This window comes from Nuphar pumila, chromosome 3, assembly GCF_984573655.1.
Source record: "Nuphar pumila chromosome 3, dmNupPumi1.hap1.1, whole genome shotgun sequence".
Taxonomy (NCBI): Eukaryota; Viridiplantae; Streptophyta; class Magnoliopsida; order Nymphaeales; family Nymphaeaceae; genus Nuphar; species Nuphar pumila.
The window spans coordinates 35,479,335-35,498,279 of NC_143251.1; the positions used below are offsets into that span (position 1 = coordinate 35,479,335).

Here is an 18,945-nt window from a genome sequence, read left to right on the forward strand (position 1 = left end):
CTGAATAAACAATATCAGGTCTGGTGAATGTGAGGTACTGTAACATTCCTATTATGCTTCGATACCTGGTGGGGTCATCACACAGATCTCCATCCTGAGAGCTAAGTTTTTGATGAAGCACGTTCGGAGTTCCCAGAGGTTTGCAGTCTTGCATGCCCGCCTTGCAGAGAACGTCTACGGTGTATTTGTGCTGAGTGAGTGTCAAGCCATGAGCTTGGTTATCAACTTCTACGCCAAGAAAGTAACGTAGAACTCCAAGATCCTTTATTTTGAACCTCTGACCTAGTAAATCTTTTACTTCTTGGATGTGGGTCGCAGAGTTTCCTGTGATGACAATATCATCGACATAAATTAATAACAGAGTGCTCACAGTCTGACTTCTAAAGATAAATAATGAGTGGTCCAGCATGGAACGTGAAAATCCATGTTTTTGAATCTCTAGCGAGAAGCTATCAAACCATGAGCGAGATGCTTGCTTCAGACCATAGATAGCTCTTTTTAACCTGCATACATGAGTTTTACAATTTTGTTCTTGATACCCAGGGGGTTGCTCCATGTATACTTCCTCCTTTAAGTCCCCATGTAAGAAGGCATTTTTTACATCCAGCTGACTCAACTTCCATCCATGTTCAACAGCCAGGGAAATAATAATTCGGATTGTTCCCATTCTTATAACCGGACTAAAGGTCTCATCATAGTCTTGTCCTGCTTCTTGAGTGAATCCTTTTGCCACAAGCCTTGCCTTGTACCGTTCAATAGTTCCATCTGGCTTGTGCTTTATTTTGTAGACCCATTTACATCCAACAACATTGTACCGTTCAATAGTTCCCAGGTTTCACATTCATGCAAGGCTTGCATTTCATCATTCATGGCTTCTACCCACTTGGTAGAAGTGGCTACCTGGTAGTACATAGTGGACTCTTCTTCCTTATTGAGAGCAGTTAAGAAGAGTTGAAAATCCAATGAAAAGTTGTTATAGCTGACCCACCTGTCAATGGGATGTCGTATGCGGTTTGATTTTCTGACCTCAAGAGTACGAGAATGAGTCGGATTACCGTCTGAGACATGATCTGAATGAATTAATGTTGTCGGTCTCTGTCTAGAATAAACAATGCCTTTGTATCTGCCTGGTACTTCTTCTGTATTCTGTGATCCCGACGTCCCAGTGTCTTCAAAACTCTCTTCTTCTTGCTGTACACAATCTGAGGAGCATGCTTCGTTGGAGTCAACAAAAAGTTCTGAACTCAACCACGGATAGTAAACTTCAGTTGGCATATTCGTTGCATCAGCTCTGTCATCAAAATTTTGTTCATCAAAGACAACATTTCTTGAGATTCTGATACGTTTGTTGATGAGATCATAACACCTATATCCTTTGTAGTCATCTGCATATCCCACAAACCTACATTTCTGGGCTTTGTCCTGAAACTTGTTTCTCAGGGATTGATCAATATGCACATAGCAAACACAACCAAAGACACGCAAATCATGATAACTAGGATGAGCTCCAAAAAGACAGTGATAAGGGGACTTATTTTCCAGAACAACCATGGGCAGCCTATTTATCACATGCACGGTAGAATGAAAGGCTTCTGTCCATAGGTTGATAGGGAGATGACTGTCATGAAGCATACTCATGGCACTTTCAACAATATGTCTATGTTTTCGTTCAGCAATCCCATTTTGTTGAGGGGTGTGGGGGCAGGACACCCTTCTTCCTATTCCATTATTTCGAAGAAAAGAAACAAAATCACGGGATGAGTATTCCCCACCTCCATCACATTGGAAAAATTGAATGGACTTAGAAAATTGATTTTTGACCAAGGAAAGAAAATTTTGAAACAAAGAGAAGACTTTCGACTTATTCTTTATGAAATATATCCAAGTGTATCGAGAATAACTATCAACAAAGATTAGATAGTATCTGCTCCCAGATCCAGAGACAATTGGGGCGGGTCCCCATACATCAGAACAAATAATCTCAAAAGGTTTTGAAGCTCTCTTATTAATGGAATGGAAAGGCAATACATGACTCTTACACGAAAGACAACTGAAACACTTATGACTGCTCTCATTCCCATTAAGACTTTCTTTTGGAATGAGATTATTAGAAACAAGTTTCTTAATGAAATGACTCCCACAATGTCCTAACCGACTATGCCATAAGAACGGCTTATTACATTCAGAATACTAAAAACACTGGCAGAAGAAGATGAACACAACTCTAACGAAGGCTTTGAATTCAGATGAGCAGGGCGGACAACATGACATGGAGCTTCTTCAAAGACATACATATTGCCTCGTCTTTTTCCTTCAGCGAATGTTTCCCTCGTGCGTAGGTCCTTGACCTGCACAGAGAAGGGAGTAAATTCAACTGAAGCATTATTATCATCAATAAGCTTGGAGACAGAGACTATGTTTTTCTTAATGTCAGGAGCATGAAGAACATCAGAAAGAGTAAGAGTGGAATGTGACATGGGAATGACAGTTTTTTCAACATGAGTAACAGGATGGTGGGATCCATCTCCAGTAACAATCTTGCTTTTTCCAAAATAAGGAATAGGATTAGAAATCTTACCTGCATCACCTGTCACATGAGTCGCTGCTCCTGAGTCAACAAACCAAGTGCCTTCATCACTCTGTTTCAATTTCAACTCTGACAAGGCAGATATTAGTAGATCTTTGATGTCTCCACTATCTCTGGTATTTGTGAACTTTCTTTTCATTTCTGTCTGTGGGCCTTTTCCTTTATTCTCTAGATTGTGCCAACAATTCGCCTTGATATACCCCTTTTTGTTACAAAAGAAGCAAGTGGGGACGGATCTTGATCCCTGCGCATGAGCAGACATATTTGGAGTGGGAAGCAAACCACGCCCTCCGTATCCATTTCGCCCTTGTCCTCCTCGTCCTCGTCCTCTACCATAAGTCACTCCTGTGGCAAAAACTTCTTGAGAATTTGTGTGGATGTGAGTTTCTTCAGAGAATCCCTTCAGAGTCATTTCATACTGAATCAATTTCGCCCGTAACGCATCGAAGGAAGGAAGAGCAGGAAGGCACAATAGTGAAGTGACTATCATATTGTAGTCAGATCCCAATCCACTCAGAGTTTGCTGCACCATGTCGTTGTCGCTTACGACACATCCTATAACTGCAAGCTGATCTGTGATGGTCTTTATCTTGTTCAAATATTCCATGATGGTCATGGATTCTTTTCTTAACAACTGAAATTCTCTTTTAAGGAAAACCATCCTTGCTTGAGAAACCTGCGAATACGTCTGAACCAGTCGCTCCCAGAGTTGTAGCGTTGTACAATTGTCGGGAATGGCAACTAGAACTTCTTGAGACAGGGTTGAGGTGATGTATGCAACAACTGATTGATCTTTCCTTTCCCAATTGAGAAATTCTACATTTTTGACATACACGATCGAACTCACCCCTTGATCATCTTTCTCTTCTCTCGGGACAAATTCTGGTGGAACAAGAGTGGTTCCGTCCAGGTGACCTAAGAGACCTTGACTCCTTATAAAAGGAATAATTTGTCTCTTCCAAATCAAGAAATTGGAGGTATTCAACTTTTCAGAGACGAGTTGGTTGAGGAAGCTTGAAGAAAGATTTGATTGAGAGTGATAAGGGTCCATTTGAAAAGAAACAACGAGAATGCCGACCAGAGTGTTCACAAAAGTTCAGCCCTTTTTTTTGGGGGGGGGGAATCGCAGGCTGTCGGATGCAGGGAACTCGGTTTCTGAATCTTTTCTGTGTAGTCCAGAAACTGAGATTGATGAGGTAAAGGATGCCTTCACACATTAAAGGATCTCCTTTTTTTTATAAGAATAGAAATCGATAATTAAAGGATAAGTTTCACAGTATAGCAGTAAAGAATAAATTAAAAAAAAAACGAATGTGCAAAGACAGACTTAGAGGGGATTAGGTAGGGTTGATCAAGAAAAGAAATTAAGGACATATTGTGGGTGTCCGCGTTCACGTAAACGTGAATCACAGATTCACAAAAAAATGAAACCCACGTGAATAGAGGTCACGTGGATCACGGTTTCACCAAGGGAAGAAACCCACGTGAGGTGTGGGTACACAGTAAATTTCAGAAAGAGGGGAGAAAATGGGGAAGAACACAAGAAAAAAAAAACCACGTGAGGTGTGGGTACACAGTAGATTTTAGAAAGAGGGGAGGAAATGGGGAAGAACAAAAGAGACAAGAAAGGGAAAAGGGGGAACAGAGAAAAAAAAGAAGGGAAAAGAAGAACCTCGATTTTCCGAACTCGCTCTTGCCGGAACTCGCTCTCAGCCTCAGTCGGATCTATGCTTTGATACCATGAAAGTTTTCACCTGTAGAGAAGAGAGAGAGAGGAAGAGAGAGGGAGACGAAGAAGAAACGCAAGCTTTCTTTTAGCTGTTACGCTTTCTGATTTTTTTTCATTACTTAAAATCGTGACCTAAAGGATGTTTTATAATGTTACAACAATGATGTGGATCCGGGTCTGGTGTATCCAGACCCGATAGTTTAAGTGGGTTATAATACATGGATCGACGTGGATCGGGTCCACCTTTTTCACTATTATGTTGCCATATATCACATCGAAGTACCAGTTGACTGATTTCTTCACCAAAGCTCTTCTTGCTCCTCATTTTTTCTTTCTCCTTAACAAACTTTCAGTTCTTTCCTCATAAAGTTTGAGGAGTGTTAAATATATAATATACATATATGTATATATACACATGAGTATTTATATATATATATAAACCTGTATTATAATAGATTGCCCGATAGGGGCATTTTTGTCTTTTTATATGTAATAATAGTTATTAGAAATAACTATTTTATTTCTTTTTCTTTTATTTTTTTCCTTTTATTTACATTGGGGCCCCCCACTCCATAGAGTCGTTGGAGCTCCCCAACAACTCTACGAAGGGAAGCTCCCAATGGTCTCCCCCTCTCCATTTGTGTATAAATAGGGGAGTAATCCCCATATGTTAAGCATTCCTTTTCCCTTCACTATTCAATAATATTCACTTTTTGTTAGCCAATGGCAATGTCCCTTAGTGGACTTTTGTTTATGCACTTGAGTACTTGTCTATCTTCTTTGTAATTGTCCATTATTGGACTTGTATGTGCTTTACACTTTGTTATTTATAATTCTGCATACTTCATTACAAGTTTAAACCAGGGTTACGGGAAGCGCCTAGCTAAAAGGGGAAGCGCGCTTCGGAAGCGTGAAACGTCGCGCTTCCGAAGCGTGGGGGGAAGCGTCCCCCTTTTTTGGGAAGCGCATTTCCCTTTAATGGGGGATGCGCTTCCCTTTAATGGGAAGCGCGCTTCCCATCACGCTTCCCCCTCGCTTCCCCTGTTTTTTTCAATTTTTTTGTATTTTTTATTTTTTTATTTTTATTTTTTTCGCTTCCCGCTCCCGCTTCCCGTATCGCTTTCCGCTCCCGCTTCCTCAACTGGCAACCATGGTTTAAACCAATAACAGTAATGTTGCATATGCTAGAACATTCATCACAGTCATAATATCACAGCTCAGCAATTTCACATATCATGATATAAACAAAATAAAGAGTAACCATGTATCTCAACATCAATGCAGATAACAATCATGTATCTCAACAATAAGGCATAAATAACATTTCATGAGTCAATGCATATCTTGTTTTTTTAATTAATATCCGTGGATACTCAAGTGTAATCATCGTATCTGATGAAGTCATGGCGAGTGTCTATTATACTACATGAATTCTTTTTTTCGAAGTACCTAACAGACCGAATATCCAAAGTGAGCGACTCGTGGCCGAGAGAATTCTCGCAAAGGCTAGACGTTCAGTAAGGATTGCAATCCAGGACTATCTCAAATAGTAAGAGTGTATCAGCTAGGACACATGGATAACCCCGACATCCCTAACTTCGAGTGACTGAGACCAAAGAAACGTCACTCTCATAAAACATTCAGTACGGCATTTAGATGAATCTACATGTGTGTGTCACTCGAGGTTGTACCTCCTACCTTCTCCAAGGTAGATCAATAGTGTGAATGGGTTGTGTCACTTGAGTGGTTGAGCATTCTTTATGGCTTCTTGTGGATATCTCTTGTGCACTTGGATTTCATTACAGTGCAGTCATCAAGTATACCTATCAAAACTTCTTGAGAAAGTGTTAGGTAATGTACAGCCCTTTATCATCCTTTTCTTCATGCACAATATACTTTGGCAGGACTGAGATAAACTTAACCAGATGCTCTAATAGATCTTGACTCCTTGCAAATGAAATGATTTGCCTTTTCCAGGTAAAAAAAAACTTGCATTATTGAGTTTCTCAGAATCTAGCTGAGGCAAAAAAAGTGGATGACGAATTTGGGTAAGATGACTGATCATTAGGATCCATATAGACCATCAGGAATAACAAGAAATACAAAGAGAAAGTGATACCAAGAATAGAACCCAGAAGGAAAGAAAGAAAAAGGGCAAGGGATACCAAGAATAGAAACCAAAAAAAGACAAGGGATACTAAGAATATAAACCCAAAAGGGCGAGCGATATCAAGAATAAAAACCAACAAAGAGCAAGGGATACCAAGAATAGAAACCCAAAAGGGAAAAAAAAGGAAGAGATGTATGCTATAAAGAAAATAACCCATACTAGTAAAAATGATCACAGCAAGAGATAAGAGAATCAACCTTTTTCTTTTTGTCCTGCAGAACTTTCAACAGAAACAAATATCGTAATCAAAACACTTGCTCACTTTGACTTAGCACCATCACAATGTTCATGTTAAAGAGAAAGATATGGGTGATGTCAATTTGGAAGAACGTGAAAATAGATCTCCACGTTGAGAAAGAAAACTATTTGGTGACATCAATCTCAATGAACAATATCAGATCTGAACAGAACAAAAGTTCAGATTTTCACATAACCCAGACAAAACTACACCCAGCAAGGATTAAACACTCCAAACGTGTTGGGAAACAGTCACCCAATGAGAAAACAGATGGCAGATGAATAAGAGAATCAAGAACAGGGAGAGGAAATAGAGAAAGGAAGAAGAGACGAAAAGGCAAGGCAGGGTCTATTAAGACATATTAGAAGAGTCCTGATCGATCTGGCACTCTGATACCATGAAAATTTTTGGTATCTTCTTAGATTCAGTGTATATGCAGGGAAGAAGAAAGAAGATAATAGCGAAAAGGGATGGCTTTCAATATTGCATTTCCCAATGTAGGAACATGTGATCTATTCCCAATATATATCTTGAGTTGACAAATTACATAAAATCCCAATACATAACATACACATCACATCTCTATTTTGGGCAGTAATGGAAGAAAATAAAATATTACAACGGATCACATTATAACACAAAGGAAACAGATCTGTATCTGGATCAAGATCCACACAGAAAGGATCATTATCTCTCAATAAACTTTACCCTGTACAGACCAATTTGTTTGCAGAGCAAATAAAACTTACTATGAAAAACAAATTTTATGACTTTCACTCAACTTGGGAAATTATTCTATTAAGACCGGCCAAATGCAACTTGTCTAATGAACCATACAATAACTCAAACTACTGTACCACAAATCATAAGCAATACTGGATTGATGAATGCTGGAACTCAACATTTGACCCGAATATAGAGCTTCCTTTAACATTAGAGATTGTCGCATCTCATTCCCTCAATGAGCTCTTCATGTGAGGGTTTGGTCAATGAGTTGAAGTACAAATGTAATACCATCCATAAAATGAGAAAAAATAAAAATATCCAATAAGGGTATATGGATTCAAGAGAAGTATAAACTCAAGCCTCTTCAATGTGTACAATGGGATGTGATTTACCATCCTCCCTTATGAAATTTCCTTGTTATTAATATGGAATCAAATAAGTAAAATTTACCCATATCACTTCTCAAATGATTAGCAGCACTTGCATGTACATACCAACCACCTTGCTTTGCACCATGAATGCTCAAACCAACAAGTGAAAAGAATAGGTTAGCATGTATATGCAGAGATGTGACATTAGTAACAAACATGGATGGAACATCTTGCTGCTCACCTGCCGCCACACTGAAAGCCACCTCCAATTTATGCCAACACATGTCAGTCACAGAGTTTCTTAGGCTGTATATGTTGCATGGTTTTCTGGGCAGATTAAATCTAAGCATATCAAGGGACTTCATAGGTTGCAAAGGCAATATACAGCATTAATAATTATAACCTCCACATGCAATCCTGAAATTGCATTTGCTTCTATCACTATCTGGAAGAACTGTTCTCCATGTCCATGGCCACATCGCCACCAAATTTAGTAACTAAAACTTCATGGCCAGTTTGAAGCTGACAAGATCTCGAAGGGCATAAGATGTACAGAGAATCATGCTGAAGAACTATGGTGGATCTTAACTCCTCAAGCTTAGACTTTTGCATGTGCCAAGTAACCATGGCCCCAAAGTACATTGTGTTATGGTCTGAGCCATTGAAAGTTTTGAATGACCATGTCTTGCTCAGAAACTTGGCTCTCAATGGCAGCAACTTGGTCAATGATAGACTTTATATTGTTCAGGCACTCGACCATGTTAGAAGTGCTGCATGTAGAGTTATGAAATTCACTTTAAGTTGAAATAATACCATTGGAGTAGACATCGGCATAAGTCACTTGTGCAGAACTGCCCCTAATTCATGTCCTGGGCAACTGTCAGGAACATACACTAGCACTTCTAATGATAATGTTTTTGTCACATGCTACAATAAATCGATCATTCTTTATCCAATCAGAATATGTCACATTCGAACATGAAACCATGGCATTGATGCTTGCTCATCTGTCTCTTCACAAGGCACATACTTTTGTGGAGTAGGCCTAGATCCATTTGGGCAACCCATTAATCCCAAAGTATCGATAAAGGGATATTTGCTTTTCCATGTGAGAAAATTAGAATGAATTCAGCTTTTCTATAACTAGCTGATGCGAGAAAAAGAAGTAATGGAAGCCATATGAAAAATCAAGATGAAGAGCGATTCAAGAATGAAAAAGAATAGGGAAAAATTTAATATTGGGTGCTAAAAGGATGAAGAATTCTTACTACAATTACAACCACCTTGAAATCCTGTTCACTTATGTCTGATGACATCAGCCAATAGTGCTGATGATAGCAGATGTACAACCTTTCCTGGGTCTGTTTTTATGGTGAAAAAGGAGTGATCACATCAAATGGTTCTTAAGGGCTTTAGGGTATAAATCAGAAACATAGAGGCTTCGAGAGGAAGAAAAAATGAAGATATAAGATCAAAGAGTGAGGCTGAAAAGGAGGATGAAATACGGCGTTTAGAAAGATCTTGGAAGGAAAAGATTAAAAAAAGCAGTCAAGATACAATGCAGATGGGATTAATGGTATGTGGAATAAACCTCCCTCTCTGATACCATCTCAGAATTTGCAGACCTATTTTTCTTAATTGTATAGAGTACCATATACCATCTCAAAAGTGAAGAGAAGAGGACAAAGGAAGAAGAATTTCTGGTTAAAGTCCCAAAAATCTGATTCGGTGGGGACATCTAATTTTATTTACAGTAGGAACTCTTGGATGTCCCATACTGCATATTACAATAATGCCCTGGCTGTCTGTAAAATTACAAAAACAACACATAATATGACTGCATTACCATGGGGAAAGCGAAAATACCAATCATATCCAATCCAACAACTTCTCCCATTTAGAACCAAGCATGCCGTTGACGCATAACTTATAAAAGTAGGTCACTTAATAACTGAATGTTCAAAAGCTTCTCTGTAAATAGCTGATGAGCAAAGCATGTTTTCTGTAAATTATTCCATTACCAAAAAGAGTCACTAAAATAGTATCTCATTTATTTGGGACTGAAGAAGACTTTGTTCAAGCATCAAAGAAGTTACCTAACAATTTTTTGAGGAGTAAAGTTAGACTCCCATATATGATTCAAGATAGCACCTTTCCATGTTGCCCTAAATTTTATAAGCCGTTCAGCTTGAGGATCTGATTGTGATGAAAATCCAGCTGGACCAACCAAAATGAGGTGTTGGATATGCTCTGGATGCTGCAAACAAAAACGTGTTAATGTTAAGGATGAACAAATAAATACTTGATGAATTAATGTTTTTATCTGAACAATCTTACGATGTTATGTATCAGTGTAAGTTAACAATGGTAAGGAAAAAAGAATCAGTACCTTGAGCGCATATTTTGCTGCAACATAACCTCCAAAGGAATGTCCCAGTAAAATAAAGTTACTAAGATTTTTAGCTTTACGCCATTCCTCAAAAGAGTCAATAAACCATGCCTCCGTTTCTGTAACATAAATTAAAAAAAACGAAAACAAATATATGAGCAATAATAGACATAGCATTTATCCTCTTAAAAGCAAAAAGAAATAAATAAAATCAAAGTTTAGAAAATTGTCACTTATAAAGCAATAAAAAAGTAAAACTTAAGATCAAGAAAAAAAGGATGACATAGGAAATGACCAGGACCAACCAGAAAATATTTAAAATTTCAAAAAAAAAAATAAATGCTGTGGAATTTAAACTGAAAATGTTGAAAAAGTTTTAATGATGCACAATCATTTATCTTAATATTGATGATGTGACCATCATGAAAAACTCAAGTTTAAGAAATCAACCCCAACATCAAAAAGTGATGAATGATCTCATATATGAAAACATGGCTAATTGTAGAATAGAAGTGATTGGCCAACAGCATCAGTGTAGAAGTGCAGATTTTCCAGAATTTTCTAAGATATATTCACAAAAGATGCATACTTGCAAGTTTCCATTTTATATACATAATCACAAATAGGAGCTTTAACACATGCTTATGATTGGCATCTTATCTGCAAAAAAAGTAAGTAGGAAAGAAACCACTTGCCAATCACGGTAAACAAGGTTCAGGAGAAGGATCGTCAACACAAACAAAAAGATTTTATTAGAAAGTAATGGAGTAGGATAGCAGACTGGAGTAGGGTAGTGGACAAGCTCACCACCTAGAATATAGCAGAACTAGATATCGACAACAGAAACAAAAGAAGACACCAAGAGACAAAAAATGCACATTTGTTCCACTCAGCTCTTCTTGTGGCTGCACGCCAAGTTAATCTCATCCATACAGATCATATCCAATAAATCATTCATCACCTCATATCTCATGGAACTAGATATTCACAATAGGAACAACCAAGAGCCAAATTATACAAATTTCTTCTAGTCAAGTCTCCATGCAGCTGTATGACAAGTTAAGCACATCCATACAAATTGAATCCAATAAATCATGCTAAACATTTGTGTAGACACCTCTAAGTAACCCAATTATTAAATCAAGAAATCCTCCATTCAACTAAGGCTCCTAATGATCAATGTAAAACTCAAACCCTCTTAAAATGGGAATGCTTAAGAGGTCAGCATAGCACACAACTATGGAATTAAGGTGGCTACATGTATCTTCATCGCCTCATCAAGGACACACCTGCTCATGGCCACAATATCATTTTCTTAAGAATATTGGCTGAAGTGGCAAAGTCAATCATCCAAACTGAAATGCCGTGACTGCCCCTAACAGAGAAGTCATTTCCTTCTCCAACACATTCACCAGAATCACCACCCTACAGCAACTTTCATATTCTTGCAGATCAACACTTGAAAGGTTCCCATTGTTTGGTTCAACCTAACCATACATCCAATTGTTGATGCCATGCATAATAACCATACTAATACTCCTGATTCTTGTACACCATTATTCAACTCTCATGATCAAGTCCTGAGAACTTTCTCTTGGACATACATCAAAAACATTTAGCACAACATTGTTTGTCATATTTATAACCAATAGCACATAAGTTCTGACGAGGAATTTCAAGTCTACAGATGGAAGGTCGGTTGCCTGTCCGTAGTCCTAGTTAATGGCTTTAACAGTAGGTTCCAACATCGCCTGTCCACAGTCCTAGTTAAAGACTCTTAACAGTAACTTTCAACTACTCTCTTCATAAGTGCAGCAATTTTTTCGTTATTTTGTGAGAAGGCCATAAATTAATAAATTAATGAAAAGAAATTTTCAGCTGAAGATATTTAAAATGTTCTATGTGATTATCATCTAGGATAAGTAAAAAAAGAGGAACCCAAGTAGTATAAAGCTATGTCACGAGGACACATTCTTGACCCTCATGCCTCATGTGTACAAGATCAGACATTGAGGCAGATGCAGAGGCACTCTATGAAGTGCTGGGCACAACCAAAATTGTCTCTGACATGGTTAATGTTGTGTAATCTTTCCCTTTTAGAAAGGATTATATTCAAAATGAATAATTTCGTCTCAAAATGAAAAATCAAAATTTCAAGTGCCAATTTGTTTTTCTTTTAGTTCAAACGCATTCAAATAATTGCTAGATCACCAAATGCACTAGACCATTTCATGCTAAGGTAAAGACAATTGAAAGAAGCCCATGTCTCAGGAAGGGCCGCTACACTGATTATCTGTGATCAAGTACACACACTAGTGGCTACACTATTTTTTTCTTTTCTTTAATCAATATACGGAGGAATTACTTATTAATTGTTTCAAGAAATAAAAGTATCTAATATTTAGTATGCGATGATCGAAGAAAATATTATCATTTATGATGTGTCAGTTTTACAAACTCAAAAGGATAGCATTCCAATGACTTGTTCTTCTCATCTGTATCTCCATTTATAGTTGCCCATTCCCATGAGATAATGAAGATGTATCAAGCTGACTACTACGTATCAAAAGAGAATCACCCTTCAAGATATTCAAGAAAGTAAAAAAAAACTCAATTTCCAAATAATGGAAAATAAGCTTTGGCTTGTGAATCTTAACTCACCATTCCTGCCTGCAGTGTGGTACACTGTACAAAAGTCATATACATATTCAAAAATAATATTATACATATAATGTCTTGTAAAAAATTTAAACTTAATGTTTTATGAATTTGAAGAATTATTTTTCTTCACTTTGGTCATTTATTGAAGGGCAATCTTTTTTCTCTTAATCATTCTAAGCAATACGTGATACATAAGAAATTATAACATGAATTATTCAAAGTGAAATTTAGAATGAAACAAACAAGCAAAGGAAATGAATAAACTGATAATTTCTACTGCAAATAAGTTATATCATTGCACTAGATTAACTTTCTACAGTGAAGTTTAATCGCATAAGATGCATATCCCAATAGATCAGGATGGCTAAACCACCACTAAAACATTTCAAAGAAAAAGAAATCAACCAAAAGAACAAACCTTCTGTGCTTTTACATGTAAAATCAGGCCGACTTGATCCACCCCATCTGCAGAGAAAGAACATAAAAGGATGTAACTTCTTCAACAATATCAAAATAGGAATTTCAAGTGCTTCACATGTTTTACCACAGTGGGGGTCGCCCGTGTGGCCAGCAGGGTGATTGTGAGGGTGCTGAGATGAAGGCACCGGATCAAAAGGGTGGTTGTGGGGCCCCACCCAGGGTTTTCCTCGCTTCGGCAAGGGTTCCTCATAATAAAAAAAAAAGTGCTTCACATGTTTTGGAGATGTCAGCATGCTAAAACAAGTGTAGAAAGGCCATCAGAGGTGGATATTCACAGCTATAGCCACTGTGGATGGTGACATATTGACTATTCCCTCTATCTTGACATTTTACAGAAAGAGGCTTTTTTGTTCGTTTTGTTAGGCAAGTTGGGAAAGTTCTACCATCAGCCCAATGCCAGAGTAGAAAATAAAGCTTCATTAACCATCTCCTGTGCCTTGTTTGAAGTTAAAGTTCCAATAGCATTAGGTACAATTTTCAGTTCAACAATATGAAGTTTGATAAAAAAAATTACGAGTCATCAAAATCCATCAGCGTTGTAATAGGTGCAAGAGAAAACTTAATCACATAAACAAAGGAGTTATTGAAGCCAAACAGTAAAAAATAAAGAAAGAGGATGAAAATGCCAAATTCTCAGAATTCAAGAGCAAAAGTTATAATCCATGGCTTACAGTTTACACAATCATTGGCCAGAAAAACTTTTACTCTTACGATCACCACAAATGATAGCATTTTCCATGAACGAATGCAATGGAAGTAAGATATTTACAAATAGAATTATGTGTAATTAAGGTGAGGACCTTCTAGCGGCCATTGTTCCGAACTTAGGTGATAGTGGAATGAGTTGAACATTTATGCTCACCTCAAATATTCTATTTTGTAAGCAACAGCGTAGAGAGGAGATAAAAGAATGTGTTTGACTGCCTTCAATGTGGAAATGAGGATATTTCCCTACCTGGAATCATTGAACCTCCCAAACTTGGAAAGGCTGTAACTCACCCGTGAAGTTAAAACTGAAAAATCGACCATAGAAGAAATACCAAAGGGAAAGAGTTAACATGGCAACTGGTGAGAAATGAAGACCTTTGAGAGGCAAGTCACAGCAAAACAGGCACATTCATGGACGATATTCCAACTTGAGTGGCAATATAAAAGCCAAAGCTAATCATGCATACCAAGCGACCATTGACAGCTAGCACTATTCTTAGAGGACAAGACTGCATTGCTGGTGAAGTGGATTGAATATATATATATATAGGGATAGGGGACTGTCCAACCAAAGGAAGGTCCAAAATCTACAACCAACGACGATCGGACGGCACCCCTTCTCCAATGCTTGAGCATCTCATTGACCGCAGCTCATATATTTGTTATTTATAATTTATTTAGTAAGAAATATGCTTTAGACGAAGACTTTTATGACATATAAACATGTTTTACGAAACGTGAAAAATCAACTGCTCAATGCATTTAAAACTTTACAATACAAAGTATTGTGGGCTGTTGATTTTTAGCCCTTTCAAAAACACATCTAGACATCGAAAAATCATAATCCAAAACATGTTGCTTACTAAATGAATGATAAAAATCCAATATGTAAAGTCCGATCAATGAAAAACTCGATTGTTAGATAAGGAACACCATTGATTATCATCGGTTGTAGATTTTGGACCTTCCTTTGGTTGGACGGTCTCTCTCTCTCTCTCTCTCTCTCTCTCTCTCTCTCTCTCTCTCTCTCTCTCTCTCTCTCTATATATATATATATATATATATATATATATATATATATATATATAGGGAAAATATTTGCTACTACTGAAGGTAAGAAACTAATGAGCTAGAAATCATAGGTTAAAGTTGTATCGACTCAATCTAACCACATAGATGTGTTCACCATAGTTTGTTTGATAAGGATCAAGACTTGGATCATGCTTTTCTGATGTAAAAATGTGATCTTTTGAGTTATGAAATTTTGGCACATCGTGGGCCGTTGATTTTTAGATCCCTTTAAAAACCTAATTACTTGTCATAAACACATGATTCAAAACAAGTTTCCTACTAAAAAAACCATGTAGATCACATCAGTAACATTTGATCTACAAAAAATTGGAAATTTTTGAAGAAAAGAGTGATTTCTACTCATTAGTTCCGTTAGTAGTCAATATTTACCCATATATATATTGAGGGAGAAGAGGATTGAAGAGTTAGAAGATTGAAACTCTAAAAAACAGTCAACACCACCACCATCCACCTGATCATATCTCTTCTTCCATGAACAACAGATTATCGAAAGTAGTATCAGTAGTTCCATTAGCGTTTCCCCCATATCTAGGGAGTTATTGAGTAACTGTTCTCTCAATGCAATAGTATTATAAAACTTAACAAGCAATCTCCTTCATCTACCCTTCGTAAGGGAATGGCAGCACATACCTCTACATTTTCTTTGAACCTTACTGATGAATGTGCCTACTTTTCCAAATAACTTACCTTCTTAAGAAGACCAACAGAAAGTAGTTGACGAATAAACCAAAACGGACAAAACCTTTGCAAATGCAGAGGTATATAAGGCGTCGCGTTGGATTTGAGACTAAAGGATATCAAGCAACACAAATGCACAGCCAATTAAATTGCAACAATTCTCTAAAAAAAAGTCAAATTACAGCAATGGAAAACTAACCCAAGCTGATCGATTGCAATGACCCTGAAATGGTACGCGAGGGCATCAAAATTGCGAAAGAAGAATCCCTGAGAGGCACCGTAGCCATGAACCATGACGATAGTGGGTGAATTCTCCTTGCTGTCAAATGTAACTGTGTTGATAAATCTGGGTTCGTTGCTCTTGGACCCAAACCACCTGATGCTTGAATCCGGAGCCCCTGACCCAATATTAACCTGCTCCTGCACATACCCTGTCCTGGAAAAAGGAAAACAAAAACCATTCAAATTTCAACAATGCAAAGAAAAAATAGAAATGATTCACCTAAAAAGAATTTATTTTGAATATGAACGTTTGCATCTGTGGTCAAATTCTTTGAATATCCAGCACAAAAAACAGGCACCAACGATTCCACTATTTGCTAATTACATACATGAAGAAAAAAATAGGAGCGATTTATCAACAAACGAAACCTACAAGATTTTCAAAATCCGCCCAGAAAACAATTTACTCGGAACAATTAAAAAAATCAAACCAAACCAAAGAGGACCACCATGCGAAATCAAGGGGAGCAAACGTAAAATTTGCACGTGGCGCATCAATTTTTTTGAATGCCTAACTCATCTAACCGGATAACAAACAGAGAGAGAGAGAGGGGATTATGAATTTATGATGGTGGTGGTGACGCCACCCACGTATCTAGCAACTCTTACTTGACGAGAGAGAGGAGACGCTGCTCGGAGGCAATGATCTGATCGGTGGAAGTAGGAACCCATCTGAGGATGGACGGCCAGAGCGACCGCTGCTTTGGCGGTGCAGTCGCTTCCACGCCGGCCCTGCTCACCTCCTCCGCCATCCTAGCCGCTGCCGTACTCAACCACCTCCTCCCCACAACACTCATGCACCACCCTCTTCAACGCTCGCAGAGAGAGAGAGAGAGTGAGAGAGGATCACAGCCCTCTTACAGGCTCGGTGTCTGTAATCACCTAAAGCCAAACCTAGAGAGAGAGGAGCAAAAACGGAAGCAGCAAAACACCCTCTTCTACGATGGGTGTCGTGATCACCAAGCCAAATCGAGAGAGAGAGAGAGAGAGAGAGAGTTGAAGCCACCGTTTGAAGTTTGGGAAGACTCAGACGACGAAACTTCCATGGATGGCCACCCTCTCAACGCATCATTGGAGCCTTGAGGAAGAGCCACGTGCCGACTCCTGTTTGGTTAAAAATTTCGTGGGCCCAGTTACAACCCGTTCGCATCACCAATTTTGATGATGTTGAATCATGACCATACACGTGTTATTTTTTCTGTGGAACGCGCGGCTCTTGGGGGCAGATCTGGAAGCGCCAAATTTACGTTACGTTGGGCACCGACCCCACCGACATCTTCAACTGATTCGACCCGACCCGATCTTGATTGACCTGTAGAATTGAGTTAAATCCAAATTCTAAACCTGTCCCACAAATAGATCTGGTTTGTCTAAGATGCCTTTGTGTGCCGTTCATCCCCCCATTATTTGCATTGTAGATGCGGTTGTTCTAAAACTTGAATTGTTCTCAAAAAATTTTGTGAGACCCATTTAAGAAACAACCTATCCATTCATGGTATTCCGGCCTGAAGCGTTCTTTTAAGAAAAATATTGATCCTTAGTGGTATGAGGCCTGGACCGCTAGGCAGACAGTCTAGGTTCAAATTCTAAGGGCGTCACCACTCCTACATAAGCCCAAGTTTGGTGACTCCGTGAGAGCAAAAGGGGTACAGAGATTGTAAGCATGTCCAGCTGAGCCAGCACAACTAGGTCTTTGATCTTGAGGGTGGTTTCTCCGAGCAAAAAATAAAAAATAAAAAATTAAATAAAATATTGATCCGTACATGTTTATGTTCGAACCATTTTTATGCTTGACTCAAACAATTCTATGCAATTAGGGTGTGTTTAATTCACCCCAAAGTGAATCAAAATTCTATGCAATTAGGCTTGCAAACTTGTGTAAGGCTCTGTTTGGAAAGTGACCGTCGGAGGTCACCGGAGTGGTAAATGTGAAAGGCTCACTTCCAAAACTGTTTGAAAGCCATGAAAAAGAGAAAAAGTAGGGACTGACATGACTTTTCCGCATTTCAATTCCTCATTTCAGCTATACACACCAGGGTGAGGTGATTACCAAATGCTACACCATTCACCCCTGACTTTCTTAGTTCATGTATGAGGGTAAAAGCTGTATCACAAACATCATGACCATGAAAGCAGGGAATCCTTAATGGATTTTAAAGAGTGCTCCCAAACGACCCAAAAGATTTGCTAAATCTATGACCATCATGAAATCTTTTTTAAATTTATAACCCAAAAAAACCGCACCCAACACGAAGACTTGGTTATGCTAGCTCAACCTACCATACCTACGATCATCGTGCTGACAGCGTAAAACTCTGAGACTAAAGACCCAAACCTCGGGGCCTATGCTACGCATTAGCTTACACGGAGGAACAACATCCATGAGAATCGAACCCACCTAACTATGGCAAATCCCCTTGTGGCACACCATCATGGAATCTATTTTTACATTCCTAAAAGGCAGTTCCCAAACATAGCCTAAATGGTTTTCGTGTCTAAACGAGTAGAATGTGTTTGGCAGCTGTTGTGATTTCATTTCACATGGGCAACCTTGGATTCTTGTTCTGGTTTGCAGTCTGCACATTTTTATTCATTTAGACACAACCAAAAAATGTGCAAATGATTCATTTTTGCATATTTTGATTCATTTACGGCATTTTTGGAATCTCGGTCAAACTACCTTTGTGGTCATGTTTGGAATCTAGGCGTTAGGATGAGCATTTATGCATTTGGGGTGGGAAGTGAGGCTCTTTCTCCTTTGTATTTACAACAAATCATGGATTTGGCACCTACCATCTCCAAGATTTAGCAGCTGCCACTTCTTCGGATGCATA

The 18,945-nt window shown here is 38.3% G+C and overlaps 1 protein-coding gene across 1 annotated transcript in view; it reads right to left on the reverse strand.

Annotated features, from left to right (window-relative positions):
• LOC149842566 (putative 1-acylglycerol-3-phosphate O-acyltransferase) overlaps positions 1–17,094 on the reverse strand; it is a 43,437-nt gene extending 26,343 nt beyond the window's left edge. Inside the window, exons 1-5 of the mRNA XM_089999291.1 lie at positions 16,721–17,094; positions 16,029–16,265; positions 13,290–13,336; positions 10,211–10,329; positions 9,918–10,078 (exon numbers count right to left, since the gene is read on the reverse strand). Of these exons, the coding sequence (XP_089855417.1) occupies positions 9,918–10,078; positions 10,211–10,329; positions 13,290–13,336; positions 16,029–16,265; positions 16,721–16,908 (752 nt within the window). The 5' untranslated portion in view covers positions 16,909–17,094. The remainder of the gene's footprint in view (positions 1–9,917; positions 10,079–10,210; positions 10,330–13,289; positions 13,337–16,028; positions 16,266–16,720) is intronic.
• Positions 17,095–18,945: the final 1,851 nt, after the last annotated feature.